We start from the raw sequence: 20,171 nt of genomic DNA on the forward strand, positions 1-20,171 counted from the left end.
TTCTTGTTGTCTCTGACTGTGGCTTGTCCTTTCTGCAAATCTTTGTGTCAGTGCTCCTTGGAGAACACTTCTCTCTGGGAATAATTTGGGTATGAAGAACTGTGGTACAGGGTCAGCTCTGGGGTTCAGAGAGAAACCAGAGGGATCCTGTCCTCAGCTGTTCCTTGGTACCTGTGTCCTAATTGCTTTGGGAGGATGCCTCTTGGGCCAGGAATTTGAACAGAAATGGTGGTCTTACCTGTGCTCGTTGGTGTGTCAGCTCTCCTGGGAGACCAGGTATCTATTGCTTGTATTTGTGTGTGTAGTGCTGTGGCACAGGATCAGCTCTGGGTGCAGACAGAAATTGGAAGTCTCCTGTCCCAGACCGCTCCTGGGTTCCTGTGTCCTGAGGGTTCTTGGCGGGTCCCTCTGAGCAGCAGTGGTAGTTTTTCCTCAGTTCACAGGCTTGTCTGCACTCCTTCTCTCCAGGGGCTATTTGGGTATGGAGCCCTGTGTCAGAGGATCAGCACAGGGACTGATGGAAACCCCTGTCTACTCTTTCTTTGGTGTGTTCACTTCTTTTTTTCTAGAGATTTCTGGTGTGCTTTTAAATTGCTAGTATAAGAACTCTCTAATTTCTTTGTGACAGAATTTAGTGTTGTAAACTTTTCTCTTAGCAGTGCTTTCATTTTTTTCTCATAAATTTGGGTATGTTGTGCCTTCATTTTCATTAAATTTTAGAAACTCTTTCACTTATTTCTTCTTTGATAAATTTGTCAATGAGTATAAAGCTATTTAATTTCCATGAGTTTGTGTGCTTTCTGTTGTTTCTATCCAGTTTAATCCATGGTGTTTTGATCAGATACAAGGGGTTATTTCGATTTTCTTGTATCTGCTGAGGCTTCATTTGTCATGGAGTTCTGTTGAGATTGGATCTTCTGATAATGTATTATTATGCTAAATACTAGCTCCCAAGGTCTGGTTGCCCATAGTGTTGAGAGAATCCTAAATAGACCCAAGAGATTCTATATAACCTTGCCCCCTAAGTTATCCCTGATTGGTGAATAAGGATGCTTATAGCAGAAGAGAAATAGGCCAGGTATTTGGGTTCCTGGGTTTGGAGGTGTGAAGAGAGATCATGACAAGAATAGACAGAAGGTGTTGAGAGGACAACGTGACATGGCATAGGACTGAAATTGACCATGAGGGCTGGTCAGTTGGATCTAAGATATGCCCAGATGGAACATGACAAATTATAATGCAGAGTTATTGGTGGGAAAGTAAATTCTAACAGTTTAGAGGGTAGATATCCTCCCAGGTCTAGTGGTATAAAGGTTATTATAAAACTAAAGGTTTTGTGTCTTTCATCTGGGAACTGAATCATCAAAGGCTGCATAGAACCCCCCCCCCAGCTTGATATTAAACATGAACTACAACAAATTGCCAAAGCAACGCAGAGGCAAGAACTCACATTTCACAAAATTGATTTCAGGTACTCAAATTTAAAGTGTATGCTGTCCCTTTAAGACTAGGAAGACTGGGAGAAATGGTTCCTTTGAAAGTTTGGGTTTTTCCTAAGCCTTGTGAGGTGGTAAGGGGGAGTCCGGGATTATTATGTATGTTGGTTTGGCATACATAATTCCAGGAGGTGATTCCTGGGGTTGAAGAGTAGACTTAAATACAGTTAAGTCTCCAACCCCAAACCAATTGGCAAATGTCAGAACTCATAAGCTACAAACTGGCAGACTCAGAAGCCAGCCTGGGCTCTTCCATGGTGCTGCTGTGTGTTGCTGTAGAGATGCATCCTAGTCCTGCAAATGTAGAAAGCCCTAGCTGTGCAGTGAGGCAGGCAAAGTCCTGCTGTGCAGAGAGCAGAGAGTGGGGCTTCATACATCCTGCAGTCAAAAGAATTATAGAGAATAACATGAATTAAGGTGTCAATGCTACCTTAAGCAGCTGGTTTCCTTGAATGTGGGCTCCCATGTGGAAACTGGTGACCGCTCAGTCTAGCAAATGGCACATGGTTCAAGTCAAAAACCCTCAGCGAATGAAAGGCAATTTGAATGAAGTCAAATAAAGAGAAAAATATTAAATTGATTTATACAAAGAGAACTGGGGATGTAGGATATTTATTTAAATAGATTTTAATTTTCAAAGAAGGATGAAAGAAATGGAAATTGATATAAATATTTTGAAGCATATATAGATAATAAATATATAAGTAAAGAAATAAGGAAATAAATCCAGGTCTTTGATCTGAATACTTGGGAGACAAAAGCAGGGACAGGTAGGTTCCTTGTGAGTTCCAGGCTTGCCTAACCTACAGAATTCAAGTCAGTCTGGCCTATGCAAAGGAACCGTGTCTCAATAAATCAATTAATTGTTTTATATTATCAAAATGAAGGCACTCATAAGCCAAATGATTATAATAGTATGGTGTACTACCTTTTAGATTGGACAAAATAGCTCAGGCCTTAAAAAATGGCGCGTGTATGTGTGTGTGTGTGTGTGTGTGTGTGTGTGTGTGTGTGAGAGAGAGAGAGAGAGAGAGAGAGAGAGAGAGAGAGAGGGAGGGAGAACTGCTGGGTTGAATCAATCCATTCTTTTTGTGACATCACATTGCTGAATTAAGGATATGGTGTTTGGAAGAGAGGCTCTATGTTTTGTTAACAGGAAAGAAGAAATAGGCTTTGGAATTTTTCCAAAATAATAAAGATCAAATTTGATAGATGGAGATTCCTTGAAAATCTCAGTTGCAGACAGGAGAAAATTAAAAAGACCAAATGCACTAATGATGTATAGTGCTAAACTCTCTTTTGAAACAACTCTTAAATATATACATACCCAGTCAGAATTTCAGCTTACATAACCGATAAATATTGTTACCTACAAAATTCTCATGACTAATTACACATCTTTTCATATGAATGGAGATTTATATTGCAGTTTGTTGAATATATGATCAAACTAATCTCTGAAGAAAAGACAGCTGTGGTTCAAGTCACAGGTTTTTTTTTTTTATGTTTTTCTAAAACGAGAATTGAAAGACAAATATATAGCAAACTGTCTTGTGTTCTAGTTCATGGATGGAATTCAGAGATCAAACATGTACTTTATGAATTTTCACTAAGTTAAAATATCTCATATAAGAGTGATCTGTATGAGTGATGAATTCTGAAAATAAATTCAGCTTTAAAGATCTCTTCTTCTATACCTTTATATTAGGATAGATAGATTTTAAACAGAAATATATAGGGGACATATTATAAATATTACTTTAATTGATTTGAATATTTTATCTGGGCAACATTTTTACATAATGCTACTGTGCTTTCTTTTAGAATACCATCATGGAAATATGAGTTTATTCTCATACTGCTTTTTGCTACTGATGAGATTAACAGGAACCCCTACCTTTTACCCAACATATCTTTGCTATTTACCTTCCCTATTGGCATGTGTTTTGATACATTGAAAATAATTGATAAAATAATTTTACCACAAAACAATAATCCAAAATTTCCAAATTATGTGTGTAGATTGTCCGCATGTGATATAGGACTTACAGGACCATCATGGACTATGTCTTCAAAACTGGAAATTGCTACCAGTTATCCAAAGGTGAGGCTCTCTGGAAAAAGAAGAGTTAACAGTTGGTCTGGGCCAATCCCAGGTTCCCACGGAGAATGAATGGGCAGCATGGGTCTGGATGTGCTTGTCTTTATATTCTAAAGTATTAAGGAATCAGATATTGACAGGACAGTAACGTTTATATCACAAGAATGAATGAACTGGAAAAATAAGAAAAAGTTTTGTTGAACATTCAGATTGTCAGAAGTATTATAGAAGTCAATAAGTATAATACAGAACATTTACAGGGTAAACTTATCGTCCTTTGTAGGAGTTCTGGAAGGTAAGTAACACAACTCATAGCTGAGAATGGACTTCCAGCCAATCATATTACTCACATTGGTTCCTCTGTTCTTCATACTTCAGATTTTCTTTGGACCATTTCATCCTATCCTGAGTGACAATGTCCAGTTTCCCCATGTCTACCAGATAGCACACAAGGATATATGTTTACCTCATGCCATGGTTTCTTTAATGGTTTATTTTACATGGAACTGGATAGGGTTGCTCATTTTGGATAATGACCAGGGAACTCAGTTTCTCTCGGATTTAAGAGAAGAGATGCATAGAAATGGAGTCTGTTTAGCCTTTGTGAATGTGATCCCTGATAGCATGCAAACATACATGACCAGGGCTGAAATATATGATACTCGAATCATGACATCTTCAGCAAAGGTTGTTATCATTTATGGTGAAATGGGGTCTACCCTAGAAGCCAGCTTCAGAAGATGGGTATATTTAGGTGTACAGAGAATCTGGGTCACCACCTCACAATGGGATGTCATCACACGTAAAAGAGATTTCACCCTTGATGCCTTCCATGGGACTCTCACTTTTGCACAGCATCATGTTGAGATTTCTAAATTTAGAAACTTTATGGAAACAATGAACACTTCTAAATATCCAGTAGATATTTCTCAAATGAGACAGAAGTGGAATTATTTTAATTGTTCAGGTTCCAATACCAACTATAGTTCAATGAATCATTATTCTTTCAACACTTCATTGGAATGGTTATCCCAGCATAATTTTGATATGGTCCTGAGTGAAGAAGGTTACAATTTATACAATGCTGTGTATGCTGTGGCCCACACTTACCATGAAGCCATTCTTCAACAAGTAGAGTCTCAGGAAACAGAAGAACCCATAGGAGTATTCTATGATTGTCAGAAGGTAAAGTATCTTACTTTCTATCATACTTTGTTATTTTTAAATGGCTCAAATGATGCTATAAATTTGTCAGAGACTACTCTCATTACTGGGATTTCTATAACTTAAAACTCCCTAACATAATTTTTTGTGGCTATATAAACTGGACAACATTAACATTCAATGTATGACAACATTTTTATAGGAAGAATATTTTTTGTTAGAATATTTCTCATTTTTTTGCTGAATTAATTTAATATTTTAAATAATAACTGGATTTTTTATCATAAAATCTTTCAGTGACAAGTAGATTTTTTCTTAAAAATAGAACTCACCTTAGTCAATGTCATGCATAATTATTTCATGAAATGTCAATTAATTATACAAACAATTATACAGACTTTCTTTTTATTAAATTTTTTATATGTGTGCTGTATTTACATGATTTTAAAAGCACCTGTCTTCCTTTCAACAACGTCCAGAACTTCCCTTCTTTTTTGATTTGATGGCTTCTATCTGGCTGTTTTCATATAAGTAATAAATGTTCACATCTCTGTCATTATATTACTCAATAGTTGGTAAGCATTTGTTCTGTCAATTTCTGTCATGAAATACAAATGAAGTATAAATATGTTTTTACCCATGAGATATCTTGTATTTCACTAGGTAGCACACCTTCAATACTGTTGCATTTCTGTAATTTATTATGAATTATTGGACATTCACTATGTCATTTTGCCTTAGTGGGTTGGCATATGTAATCATCTAATGATGTATCTCATTTAGATTGCTTCATTGCTGAAGAAGAGGGTATTTACTAATCCCGTCGGAGAATTGGTGAACATGAATCTCAGAGAAAACCTGTGTGCAGAATATGAGATTTTCAACATTTGGAATTTCCCTCAAGGCTTTGGACTAAAGGTGAAAATAGGAGGTTACTTCCCCCATTTCCCAAAGAGTCAACAACTGCACATATCTGAAGACTTGAAGTGGGCCATGGGAGAAACACCGGTGTGTACACTGTAATTTTTATTCTTTTTTGCATGTTTATTTAAAAAAAATTTGGAATTGGGTCATGGGCTAGAGGTAGAGAACAACTTCATGTCTTGTTTCAGAGTCAAGCACCCATGTTTGATTTTGATTGTTCACAAACTGCTGTAAGTCTACATATTGGAGATCCAGTGCCTCTGGCTTCCATGGACACTTAATTCCAACTTACCTCAGACTGCAAAAATATGTATAAAAAATTAAAATATAATAAAATGTTTAGCCTATTTAAATTTATAACTAGTTATAGACTGTGAAATTTTGTGATTCTGTGCGTATATCTTTATAAATGAATCAAGAATATTGTGTAATTTTATTTATTTTATTTTTCCAACAATGTAACTCTTGATATTTATTGGTAATTACATTATCAGAGTATAAACCAATATATTTTATTTCTGTTTTTAAATGTATGTTTCTTTCACTTTGTTTCTTTGTTTCTCTGTCTGTCTGTCTGTCTGTCTGTCTGTCTCTTTCTTTCTTTTTTTCTTTCTGTGTGTATATATGTGAGTACCTGTTCCTGTAGAGATCACTGGTGTTAAGTTCTCTGGAGTTGGAATTACATAGGGTTGTGAGCCACCATGTAGATGTGAGGAACTTAACTCAGGTCCTCTGGAAGACTAGTAAGTACTCTTAAGTACTGAACCATCTCTCTAGTGTCCCAAACACTTCCTTGCTTTGTCAGCCATGGGGACCTTGAAGCAATGGCACCTCAGAGACAATGAACATGCCCGGAGTATTTGGAATCAACCAGCTTGGCTTGGGAAAGAACTGATTTTAAGACCAGTGCACACAATATTTAAGATGAACCTGGAGTGCCGTATGGTGGCAGAAAGTAAAACCTGTAAAACACATTTAATAAAATAACAGTGAGGTTATGTAAAAAAGAAATAGTACCCAACTACAAACAAAAGAAAATGTTTAACAGCCAAAGCTTGAAAACTTGGAGGGAGAGAATAAGAGGCATTTCTGTAACTAAAATAAGTATCCTTGAGTCCATACTGATATTAGAAGTACAAGGTACAGGTTTGGCTCTGACCCTGACTCAAATCAGCTGTGCAAATACATTGGAGATGATTGGAGAAACTAGAGCATGGGCTGGTTATTTGATACTATGAAGTAATCGCCAAAAATGTTTTTTAAAGTATGATAAAATTATGGCTTTGTAATTTTGAAATCTCTTTATTAGCAATATTACTGACACATTTATGGGAGAGCAGTATATTTATGTTTGTATTATTTTTGTTTGTATTGTGTAAATAAATAGATGAAGAAGAAAGGACAAATGTCTTTCATAGGTTTCTGAACATTGGGTTTAACTAATGGTTGTGTTTCAGCGTGGTAACTAACTGCAATAGATGGGCTCCATCAATATCATACAGGAGCAGCAGAGTAAATGAACCTTGGACATATATATATATATGTATATATATATATAAATATATATATATTTATATATATATGAATAAAATTGTATTTAACAATATATTATAATACACAGCATATTATATATTTATATACTATAAATATATTTAACAATATACTATAAATATTTATATACTATGCAACTATATATAATATATACATTATTTATACTACACTAATATAAATTAGCTATGTCTTTCCAGAACCAGGGGCCACTCCTCCTTTCTTCTTGTACCTCATTTGATGTGTGGATTATGTTTTGGGTATTCCAGTTTTCTAGGTTAATATCCACTTATTAGTGAGTGCATACCATGATTCACCTTTTGAGTCTGGGTTACCTCACTTAGTATGATGTTCTCTAGCTCCATCCATTTGCCTAAGAATTTCATGAATTCATTGTTTCTAATGGCTGAATAGTACTCCATTGTGTAGATATACCACATTTTTTGTATCCATTCTTCTGTTGAGGGATACCTGGGTTCTTTCCAGCATCTGGCAATTATAAATAGGTCTGCTATGAACATAGTAGAGCATGTATCCTTATTACATGGTGGGGAATCCTCTGGGTATATGCCCAGGAGTGGTATAGCAGGATCTTCTGGAAGTGAGGTGCCCAGTTTTCGGAGGAACCGCCAGACTGCTTTCCAGAGTGGTTGTACCAATTTGCAACCCCACCAGCAGTGGAGGAGTGTTCCTCTTTCTCCGCACCCTCTCCAACACCTGCTGTCTCCTGAATTTTTAATCTTAGCCATTCTGACTGGTGTAAGATGAAATCTTAGGGTTGTTTTGATTTGCATTTCCCTAATGACTAATGAAGTTGAGCATTTTTTAAGATGCTTCTCCGCCATCCGAAGTTCTTCAGGTGAGAATTCTTTGTTTAACTCTGTACCCCATTTTTTAATAGGGTTGTTCGGTTTTCTGGAGTCTAACTTCTTGAGTTCTTTATATATATTGGATATTAGCCCTCTATCTGATGTAGGATTGGTGAAGATCTTTTCCCAATTTGTTGGTTGCCGATCTGTCCTCTTGATGGTGTCCTTTGCCTTACAGAAACTCTGTAACCTTATGAGGTCCCATTTGTCAATTCTTGCTCTTAGAGCATACGCTATTGGTGTTCTGTTCAGAAACTTTCTCCCTGTACCGATGTCTTCAAGGGTCTTCCCCAGTTTCTTTTCTCAGTGAAACAGTATTCGGCAAAACCAGAACGGGGAACTGGGAAGGGGTGGGAGGGAGGACAGGGGAAGAGAAGGGGGCTTATGGGACTTTCGGGGAGTGGGGGGGGGCAAGAAAAGGGGAAATCATTTGAAATGTAAATAAATTATATCGAATAAAAAAATTAAGAAAAAAATTAGCTATGTCTTATACAATTAATAATATAGTACATATGATTATAATCTAATATGTTACAACAAATATATTCAGTTCTGTTTCTCTAGAGAACTCTGACTACAGTACTGACAGGAAATTTTTGAACTAGTTGCTAAGTTTTCAGTAAACTAGGATCGATTTAAGGAATAAAGTCTCTTAAATGAAAAATATACTCCTATGCACAGAGTTATTTTTCTTATCAGTTTGTAGCTCTAGAAAAGATGCCATCAAACCACATAACCTTAAACTATTTTGACACTGATGGAGATATGGGTAACTATATTTACATTCCCAGCTATCCTTACATGGTTCTACGGACCACAGTAAACTAATATATTCTACATATGATTTGAGTTTCTCTTTTCTTGTACACACTCTATTGCTGTTCTTGTTAAGCAAGATTATCTGTAATTATATATCTGTCCCTATTTTACTTTTTTGCATGGCAATCTCTGACCTCCCACCTGGTCCCCACCTCACAGTAGTCTGTCGTTCCATTCTCCATCCCCTTCTTCTCTGAGAGGGTGGGCACCCCTTGGGTGCCCCCCACACTCTGGGTCAGAGTTATGACTGTGAGAAGACCTCCCTCTCCCTCATTTGAAGCCCTGTCTTTCTTCTGGAGGTAATCTGTGTAAGTTCCCTCTCCCTACTGTTAAGCATTTCATCTGGGTCATTCCCCTTTAGCCCTGTGAGTCTCTCATGTCCCAGGTCTCTGGTGCATTCTGGAGGTCTCCCCATCCTCCTATCTCCTGAGGTTGCCTGTTTCCATTTTTCTGCTGGCCCCCAGGACTTCAGTCCTTTTCCCTCCCTCAGTGTCAGATCAGGTTCGCTTCCCCCCTCTCCCCTGCCCTGTCCACTTACACTGCAATGTCCCTCCCTCCCTCCCTCCCTCCCTCCCTCTTCACTTATGGTTGCTTTGTTCTCCCTCCCAAGTGGGACTTCAGCTCTTTGACCTTTTTGAGTTCTGTACACTGTATCTTGGATATTCTGTACTTTTCTTCTTCTTTTTTTTTTTTGACTAAGAAAAAAATCCACTTATTAGTGAATACAAACCATGCATGTATTTTGTATCTGAGTTACCTCACTCAGGATGATATTTTCTAGTTCCACCCATTTGCCTGCAAAATTCAGGAAGCCCTTGTTCCTAATAGCTGAGTAGTATTTCATTGTGTAAATGAACCACATTTTCTGTATCCATTCTTCTGTCATGAGACTTCTAGGTTGTTTCCAGCTTCTGGCTATCACAAATAAGGCTGCTGTGGACATCATGGAACACATAACCCTGTGGCATGGTGGGTAATTTTATTTGGGTATATTCTCAAGAGTGGTATAGCTGGGTCTTAAGGAAGACCTATTTCCAATTTTCTGAGGAAAATTTTGCATTTCCCTCATGATTAAGAATGTTGAACATTTCTTTAGGTGTTTCTCAGCCATCCAGTATTCCTACATTGAGAATTCTTTGTTTAGTTTTGTACCCCATTTTAGTAGGGTTATTTGGTTCTCTGTAGTCTAACTTTTAGTAGGGTTATTTGGTTCTAACTTCTTGAGTTCTTTGTATATACAGGATATTAGCCCTCTATCTCATGTAGGATTGGTAAAGATCTTTTCCCAATCTCTTGGTTGTTGTTTTGTCCTATTGACAGTGTCCTTTGCCTTACAGAAGCTTTGCAATTTTATGAGGTCCCATTTGTCAGTTCTTGATCTTACAGCAGAAGATATTGGTGTTCTAATCAGGAACTTTTCCTCTGTGCCCATGTGCTCCAGGCTCTTTCCCACTTTCTCTTCTATTGGTTTCAGTGTATCTGGCTTTATGTGGCGGTCCTTGATCCACTTGCACTTGAGCTTTGTCCACGGAGATAATGGATAAATTTTCCTTGTTCTACATATTGACTCCCAGTTTTTGTTGAAAATGCTGTCTTTTTTCCACTCAATGGTTGTAGCTGCTTTGTTAGAGATCAAGTGAGCATAGGTGTGTGGGTTCATTTCTGGGTCTTCACTTCTATTCCATTGATCTACCTGCCTGTCTCTGTACCAATACCATACAGCTTTTTATCACTATTGCTCTGTAGTTGAGCTTCAGGTCAGGGACGGTGATTCTGCCAGAAGTTCTTTTATTGTTGAGAATAGTTTTCGCCATCCTGGTTTTTTTTTTTTTTTTTTTTTTGTTATTTCAAACAAATTTGGAAATTGATTTTTCTAACTCTATGAAGAATTGAGTTGGAATTTTGAGAGGGATTGCATTGAATCTGAAGATTGCTTTAGGCAAGATTGCCATTTTTACTATATTAAGCCTGCCAATCCATGAGCATGGGAGATCTTTCCATCTTCTGAGATTTTTTTTATTCGATATATTCTTCATTTACATTTCAAATAAGATCCCCTTCCTTGGAACCCCCTTCCCCCTGTTTCCCAATCACCCCCATCCCAGTTCCCAATCTTGGTATTCCCCTACACTGCTGCACTGAGCCTTTCGAGGACCAGGGGCCTGTCCTTCCTTCTTCTTGGCAATCATTTGATATGTGAATTGCTTCTTGGGTATTCTGAGCTTCTGAGATAATATCCGCTCATCAGTGAGTGCATACCATGTGTGCTTTTTTTTGTGATTGGGTCTCCTCACTCAGGATGCCATTCTCCAGTTCCACCCACTTGCCTAAGAATTTTATGAATTCATTGTCTTTAATAGCTGAGTAGTATTCCACAGTGTAACTATACCACATTTTCTGTATCCATTCTTCCGTTGAGGAATATCTGGGTTCTTTCAAGATTCTGGCTATTATAAATAGGTCTGCTATAAACACAGTGAAGCATGTGTACTTCTTACATGCTGGGGAATCTTCTAGGTATATTCCCAGTAGTTGTATAGCAGGGTACTCTGGTACTACCATGCCCTTTTTTCTGAGGAACCACCAGACTGATTTCCAGAGTGGTTGTACCAGCTTGCAACCCTACCAGCAGTGAAGGAGTGTTCCTCTTTCTCCAAATCCTTGCCAGCACCTGTTTTCTCCTGAGTTTTTGATCTTAGCCATTCTGAGAGGTGTGAGGTGAAATCTCAGGGTTGTTTCGATTTGAATTTCCCTGATCACTAAGGATTTTGAACATTTCTTTAGGTCCTTCTCAGCCATTCGATATTTCTCAGGTGAAAATTCTTTGTTTAGCTCTATACCCCAATTTTAATATGGTTATTTGGCTCTCTGGAGTCTAACTTGAGTTTTTTGTATATCTTGTATATTAGCCCTCTATCGGACGTAGGGTTGGTAAAGATCTTTTCCCAATTTGTTGGTTGCTGTTTGATTCTCTTGACAGTGTCCTTTGCCTTACAGAAACTTTGTAATTTTATGAAGTCCCATTTGTCAATTCATTTTTTAATCATTTTTTAAATTGAGTATCTTCATTTACATTGCCAATGGTAACATCTTTCCCAATTTCCCCCTCCCAAAAGCCCCCCTTCCCACCTATTCCCTACCCCTCCTCCCACCCCCTGCCTCCATGCCCCTCTACTCAACACACTCCTACCTCCCCCCAACTCCCCCCTGTCAGTTTCCCTTTATTGGGGCCTCTATTAAGCCTTTACCAGACGAAAGACCACTACACTCACTAATTCCCAAGAAGGCATTCCTCTGCCACATTTTTTGGCTGGAACTATGTGTACCCTTTGGTTGATGGTTCAATCCCTGGGAGTCTTGGGGTGTCTGGGTGTCCAAAGTCATTGTTCTTCCCATGGGGCTATATACCCCTTCAGCTCCTCTGGACCATCCTCCAGATCCTCTGTTGGGGACCCCAAGCTCAGTCCAATAGTTGGTTGCTAGTTATATTCAGGTAGCCTCTGTATTTGTAAGGCTCTGGCAGGGCCCCTCTGGAGACAGGCATGGCATGCTCCTTTTAGTACACGCTTCTCATCATTACTATATTAATCCTGCCAATTCAAGAGCATGGAAGATTTTTCCATCTTCTTATGTCTTCTTCAATTTTTTTCTTCAAAGAGTTGAAGTTCCTGTAATACAGATCTTTCACTTGTTTGGTTAGAGTCACACCAAGATACTTTATATTGTTTGTGGCTATTGAGAAGGGTATCATTTCCCTAATTTCTTTCTCAGCCTGTTCATCCTTTGAATAAAGGAAGGCTACTGATTTGCTTGAGTTAATTTTATATCCAGTCACTTTGCTGAAGTTGTTTATCAGGTTTAGGAGTTCTCTGGTAGAATTTTGGGGTCACTTACGTATACTATCCTATCATCTGCAAATAGTGATATTTTGACTTCTCCCTTTCCAATCTGAAACCCTTTGACCTCCGTTTGTTGTCTAATTGCTCTGGCTCAGACTTCCGAGTGCTACATTGAACAGGAATGGAGAGAGTGGACAGCCTTGTCTAGTTCCTGATTTCAGTGGGATTGCTTCAAGTTTTTCTCCATTTAGTTTGATGTTGGCTACTGGATTTCTGTATATTGCTTTTACTATGTTTAGATATGGGCCTTGGATTCCCGATCTTTCCAAGACTTTTATCATGAAGAGGTGTTGGATTTTGTCAAATGCTTTCTCAGCATCTAATGAAATTATCATGTCATTTTTTTTCTTTGAGTTTGTTTATATAGTGGATTACATTGATGGTTTTCTGTAAATTGAACCATCTCTGAATCCTTGGGATGAAGCCAACTTGATCATGGTGGATGATCCTTTTGATGTATCCTTCGACATGCCTAGCAAGCATTTTATTGAGTATTTTTGCATCAATATTCATAAGGGAAATTGGTCTAAATTTCTCCTTCTTTGTTGGGTCTTTGTGTGTTTTAGATATCAGTGTAATTGTGGCTTCATAAAATGATTTGGGTAGTGTTTCTTATGTTTCTATTTTGTGGAATAATTTGAAGAGTAATGGTGTTAAGTCTTCTTTGAAAGTCTGGTGGAACTCTGCACTGAACCCATAGTGCAAATAGGTTCAATGGACTAGTCATGGAGTTTTTTTTGTTGGGAGACTATTGATGACTGCTTTCTATATTCCATCTTTGTTCCTAAAGTATATTTCTTGTATACAGCACTGTGTATACTGTTTACACATCTATTCTGTTTACCCTATTTTTTTTATTGGTGAATTGCTTCCATTGATGTTGAGAGATATTAATGACCAATGATTGTTAGTTCCTGTTATTTTATTGTTTATGGTGGTATTGTGTGCATGTGTTTCCTTTCTTTTTTTTTTGCCATAAAATGATTTTTTTGTGTTTCTTTGGTGTAGTTACCTTTCTTGTGTTGGTGTTTTCTTTTTATCATCCTCTGTTCAGTTGAGTTAGTAGAAAGATAATTGCTTACATTTGGTTTTGTCAAATAATATCTTCATTTCTCCATCCATGGTGATTGAAAGTTTTACGTGCTATAGTAGTCTGAGACATCTGTGGTCTCTTAGGGTCTTCAAGACATCTGTTTAGGATCTTTAGAATCTCAGTTGAGAAGTCAGGTGTAATTCTAATAGTTTTACCTTCATATGTTACATTTCCTTTTTCCTTGCTGCTTTTAATATACCCTCTTTATTCTGAACATTTTGTGTTTTAGTTATTATGTGGTTGAAGAGTTTCCTTTTTTGGTCCAATCTATTGTGTTCTGTAAGTTTCTTGTATGTTAATAGCCTTTTCTTTTTTCTGTTTAGGGGTGTTTTCTTTTATGATTTTTGAAAATATTTTATATGCCTTTGAACTGGGAATTTTTACCCTATTATATTCCTATTATTCTTAGGTTTGGTCTTTTCATAGTGTCCCAGAGTTCCTGGATATTTTGAGTTAGGAATGTTTTACTTTTGGAGTTTTGTTTGTATGCATCATTTTCTTCTATTGAATTGTTTATACCTGCGATTCTCTCTTCCAGGTCTTATATTATGTTGTTGACTCTGGGGCCTATAATTATTGTTCTCTTTTCTAGGTTTTGCATCTCCAGGGTTGTGTCCATTCTTGTTGTCTCTATTGCTTCTATTTCTGTTTTTAGGTCTTGAGCAGTTTTATTCATTTCTTTCACAGATTGGATTCTATTTCCCTTTATTTTTGTAAGGGGTTTATTTATTCCCTTTTTAAAGGCCTCTATAATCTTCCTAATATTTTATTTAAGGTTATCTTTTTGTGATTCTGATTTATTAGGATAAAAAGCGATTGGCTATAGAAGCAGTTCTGGGTTCTGTTGATGCACTGGTTTGTGTTAATTTCATTCTTGCTCTTACCTTTAGTCATCTGGTTGTCACTGGGGTTGGCTGGCCCTGTAGTCCCACTGGGAGTAGTTACCTGCTGGGATTTATAGTCTTGTGTAGAAGCAAGCCACCCAAACACAAGGAGAGCTGTTGGCTTGGTTGTGAGTGTAGATCTTAGTTTGCAGGTAGCACTGTAGACTAGAAGATGGAGTTGGCTTTCTTACGTGGGAGTAGGACTCCCAGGCAGAGCTCTGGGCTAGGCAGTAAGGTATTAGTTCAAGACTGCAGGTAGAAGTATGGGCCAGCAAAAAGATGGAGCTCTGAAAAGATGGAGTAGGCATAAGAGATCTCGGTTTGCTGGGGTCCTAGCAGGCAGAGGATTGGGGTATGTGTATCTCACCTGGCTGTTCCCTATGAGAGCAGACCTCCCGAGAGACAGGCAGAGCTGTGGGCTGGGGAGAATGGTGCAAATCCTGATTGCAAGTAGAGGTATGGATCAGAAGGAAGATGGAGCCACCATGTAATTTTTTTTTGTGAAACATTTTTGTATATCTTAGCCTTTCATTGTAACTTTAATTTTATTATGTCTCTAAGGGTCTCTAGCCACCTACTATGAGCATAAACATTGAATAAGCCTTCACTATTTCATCCCAATTTTATTCACTAAATGTTATTTCCCCCTTTTTGATTTCTAAACTTTTCAAACACAAAAGTTTTCTACTAAGCAATCTGTGTGGATCACTTGAATTTAAGAAGAAACAAATTTTCATCTCTTCATACAAACATTTACACTTAGAATGTGAAAATACTTCCACGATATTTTATGGCCTTTAATTTAATTGCAGGTTTATGCAATTAAATGCTCAGATACCCTAATTTGGCAAATAATGCAAGAAAATAGAAGTGTATTATCACACAATTTTTACTGTCTTAATTATTGTTTTGATGCTGTGAACAGATACCATGACCAAGGCAACTCTTATTAGAAAAACATTTAATTGGGGTTGACTTACAGGTTTGGAGGTTCAGCCCATTATTATCAAGGGGGAAGCATGGCAGCATCCAGTCAGGCATGATGTAGGAAGAGCTAAGAGTTTTGCATCCTGTTCTGATGGCATACAGGAGAAGGCTGGCTTCCTGGGAGATAGGATGAGGGTTTTAAAGCCCATACCCACAATGACACACTATTCCCACAATGCCTTACCTTGAAATAGTGCCATTTCCTGGGTTACACATTTCTTTTTTTTTTTTTTTAAGGATTTTACTTTTTATTGATATATTTTTTATTTACATTTCAAATGATTTCCCCTTTTCTGGGTCCCCACTCCCCGCAAGTCCCATAAGCCCTCTTCCCTCCCCCTGTTCCTCCATCTACCCCTTCCCTCTTCCCTGTTCTAGAATTCTCCTATACTCTTGCACTGAGTCTTTCCAGAACCAGGGGGCCACTCCTCCATTCTTTTTGGACATCATTTAATTTTGGATTATGTCTTGGGCATTCAAAGTTTCTAGGCTAATATCCACTTATCAGTGAGTGCATACCATGATTGATCTTTTGAGACTGGGTTACCTCACTTAGTATAATGTTCTCCAGCTTCATCCATTTGTCTAAGAATTTCATGAATTCATTGTTTCTAATGGCTGAATAGTACTCCATTGTGTAAATATACCACATTTTTTGTATCCATTCCTCCATTGAAGAACACCTAGGTTCTTTCCAGCTTCTGGATACTACAGATAAGGCTGCTATGAACATAGTGGAGCATGTGTCCTTATTGCATCCTGAAGAATCCTCTGGATATATGCCCAGGAGTGGTATAACAGGGTCCCCCGGAAGTGTCATGCGCAGTTTTCTGAGGAACCGTCAGACTGATTTCCAAAGTGGTTGCACCATCTTGCAATCCCACTAGCAGTGGAGGAGTGGTCTCCTTTCTCCACATCCTCGCCAACACCTGCTGTCTCCTGAGTTTTTGACCTTAGCCATTCTGACTGGTGTGAAGTGAAATCTCAGGGTTATTTTGATTTGCATTTATCTAATGATTAATGATATTGAACATTTCTTAAGGTGTTTCTCAGCTCTCCAAAGTTCTTCATGTGAAAATTCTTTGTTTAGCTCCGTACCCCACTTTTTAATGGGGTTATTTTTTTCTCTGGGTTCTACTTTCTTGAGTTCTTTGTATATATTAGATATTAGCCCTCTGTCGGATTTAGGGTTGGTGAAGATCCTTTCCCAATCTGTTGGTTGACGTTTTGTCCTTTTGACAGTGTTCTTTGCCTTACAGAAACTTTGTAGTTTTATGAGGTCCCATTTGTCAATTCTTGATCTTAGAGCATAAGCTATTGGTGTTCTATTCAGGAACTTTTCCCCTATGCCCATGTCCTCCAGGGTCTTCCCCAGTTTCTTTTCGATTAGTTTCAGATGTCAGGTTTTATGTGGAGGTCCTTGATCAACTTGGAGTTGAGCTTGGTACAAGGAGATAAGAATGGATCAATTCGCATTCTTCTGCATGCTGACCTCCAATTGAACCAGCACCATTTATTGAAAAGACTATCTTTTTTCCACTGGATGCTTTCAGCTCCATTGTCGAAGATCAAGTGACCATAGGCATGTGGGTTCATTTCTGGGTCTTCAATCCTATTCCATTGATCTGCTTGCCTGATATTGTACCAATACCATGCAGTTTTTATCAGTATTGCTCTGTAGTAAAGTTTAAAGTCTGGGATACTGAATCCCCCTGAAGTTCTTTTACTGTTGAGAATAGTTTTAGCTATCCTGGGTTTTTTGTTATTCCAGATGAATTTGAGAATTGCTCTTTCTAGCTCTATGAAGAACTGGGTTGGGATTTTTATGGGGATAGCATTGAATCTGTAAATTGCCTTTGGCAAGATGGCCATTTAAAGTATATTAATCCTGCCAATCCACGAGCTTGGAAGATTTTTCCATTTTCTGAGATCTTCTTCGATTTCCTTCTTCAGAGATCTGAAGTTCTTGTCATATAGGTCTTTAACTTGTTTGGTTAGAGTCACCCCAAGATACTTTATGTTGTTTATAGCTATTGTGAAGGGAGTCATTTCCCCAATTTCCTTCTCAGTCTGCTTATCCTTTGAATATATAAAGGCTACTGATTTGCTTGCGTTGATTTTGTAGCCAGCCACTTTGCTGAAGTTGTTTATCAGCTGTAGGAGTTCTCTAGTAGAGTTTTTAGGGTCACTTAAGTATACGATCATATCATCAGAAAATAGTGATAGTTTGACTTCTTCCTTTCCAGTTTGTATCCCTTTGACTTCCTTATGTTGTCTAATTGCTCTAGCTAGGACTTCAAGAACTATATTGAAAAGATATGGAGAGAGGGGGCAGCCTTGTTTAGTCCCTGATTTTAGTGGGATTGCTTCAAGTTTCTCTCCATTTAGTTTGATGTTGGCTACCGGTTTGCTGTATATTACTTTTACTATGTTTAGATACGGGTCTTGGATTCCTGTCCTTTCCAAGACTTTTAGCATGAAAGGATGCTGAATTTTGTCAAATGCTTTTTCAGCATCTAATGAAATGATCATGTGGTTTTTTTCTTTGAGTTTGTTTATGTAGTGGATAGCATTTATGGATTTCCTTATATTGAACCATCCCTGCATCCCTGGGATGAATCCTACTTGATCATGGTGGATGATCATTTTTATGTTCTTGGATTCGGTAGGCAAGAATTTTATTTAGTATTTTTGCATCAATATTCATAAGGGAAATTGGCCTGAAATTCTCTTTCTTAGTTGGATCTTTGTGTGGTTTTGGTATTAGCGTAATAGTGGCTTCGAAGAAGGAGTTGGGTAGTGTTCCTTCTGTTTCTATTTGGTGGAAGAGTTTGAAGAGTATTGGTGTTAAGTCTTCTTTGAAGGTCTGATAGAATTCTGCACTGAAACCATCTGGTCCTGTGCTTTTTTTGGTCGGAAGCCTATCTATGACCCCTTCTATTTCTTTAGGGGTTATGGGTCTGTTTAGATGGTCTATTTGATCCTGGTTTAATTTTGGTAATTGGTATCTGTCTAAGAAAATGTCCATTTCCTCCAGATTCTCCAGTTGTGTTGAGTACAGGTTTTTTTTAGTAGGATCTGATGATTTTTTGAATTTCCTCGGTTTCTGTTGTAATATCTCCGTTTTCACTTCTAATTTTGCTAATTTGGATATTTTCTCTGTGCCCTTTGGTTAGTCTGGCTAAGGGTTTATCTATCTTGTTGATTTTTTCAAAGAACCAGCTTTTGGTTTTGTTGATTCTTTGTATGGTTCTCTTGGTTTCTACTTGATTGATTTCAGCCCTGAGTTTGATGATTTCCTGTCTCCTTCTCCTCCTGGGTGAATTCGCTTCTTATTGTTCCAGGGCTTTCAGTTGTTCCGTTAATCTTCTAGTGTAAGCTCTCTCGAATTTCTTTTTGGAGGCACTCAAAGCTATGAGTTTTCCTCTTAGCACTGCTTTCATTGTGTCCCATAGATTTGTGTATGTTGTGACTTCATTTTCATTAAATTCTAAGAAATCTTTGATTTCTTTCTTCATTTCTTCCTTGACCAAGGTATCATTGAGTAGAGTATTGTTCAGTTTCCAGGTGTATGTGGGCTTTCTGTTGTTTTTACTGTTATTAATGACCACCTTTACTCCATAGTGATCTGATAGGAGGCATGGGAGATTATTTCAATCTTCTTATATTTTTGAGATCTGTCTTGTGACCAACTATATGATCTATTTTGGAGAAGGTACCATGAGGTGCTGAGAAAAAGGTATATTCTTTTGCTTTGGGATGAAAAGTTCTATATACATCTGTTAACTCCAATTGGTTCAACGCTTCAATTAGTTTCACTGTCTCCCTGTTTAGTTTCTGTTTCCTGATGAGTCCATTGGTGATAGTGGAGTGTTGAAGTCACCCACTATTATTGTGTTAGGTGCAATGTGTACTTTGAGCTTTAGTAAAGTTTCTTTTATGAATGAGGGCAGCCTTGTATTTGGGGCATAGATGTTCAGGATTGAGAGTTCTTCTTGTTGGATTTTTCCTTTGACCAGCAAGTAGTGACCTTCCATGTCTCTTTTGATGACATTAGGTTGAAAGTCATTTTTTTTCCTCAAATTAGAATGGCAACTCTGGCTTGTTTCCTGGGACCATCTGCTTATAGAATTGTCTTCCATCCTTTTACTCTAAGGTAGTTTTTGTCTTTGACACTGAGGTGTGTTTTCTGTATGCAGCAAAATGTAGGGTCATGTTTACATAACCAGTCTGTTAGTCTATGTCTTTTTATTGGGGAATTCAGTCCATTGATGTTAAGAGATATCAAGGAGTAGTGGTTATTGCTTCCTATCATTTTTTATTTTAATTTTATACTTGTGTGGTTATTTTCTTTGGGTTTTCTGAAAGAAGCTTAATATCCTGCTTT

General features: G+C 37.7%; 1 protein-coding gene across 1 annotated transcript in view; it reads left to right on the forward strand.

Moving 5' to 3' along the window:
• Positions 1-20,171, forward strand: part of LOC127670583 (vomeronasal type-2 receptor 116-like) — a 48,723-nt gene that overhangs the window by 17,462 nt on the left and 11,090 nt on the right. Inside the window, exons 3-5 of the mRNA XM_052165080.1 lie at positions 3,321-3,578; positions 3,945-4,782; positions 5,545-5,769. Of these exons, the coding sequence (XP_052021040.1) occupies positions 3,321-3,578; positions 3,945-4,782; positions 5,545-5,769 (1,321 nt within the window). The remainder of the gene's footprint in view (positions 1-3,320; positions 3,579-3,944; positions 4,783-5,544; positions 5,770-20,171) is intronic.

This window comes from Apodemus sylvaticus, chromosome 20, assembly GCF_947179515.1.
Source record: "Apodemus sylvaticus chromosome 20, mApoSyl1.1, whole genome shotgun sequence".
Lineage (NCBI taxonomy): Eukaryota > Metazoa > Chordata > Mammalia > Rodentia > Muridae > Apodemus > Apodemus sylvaticus.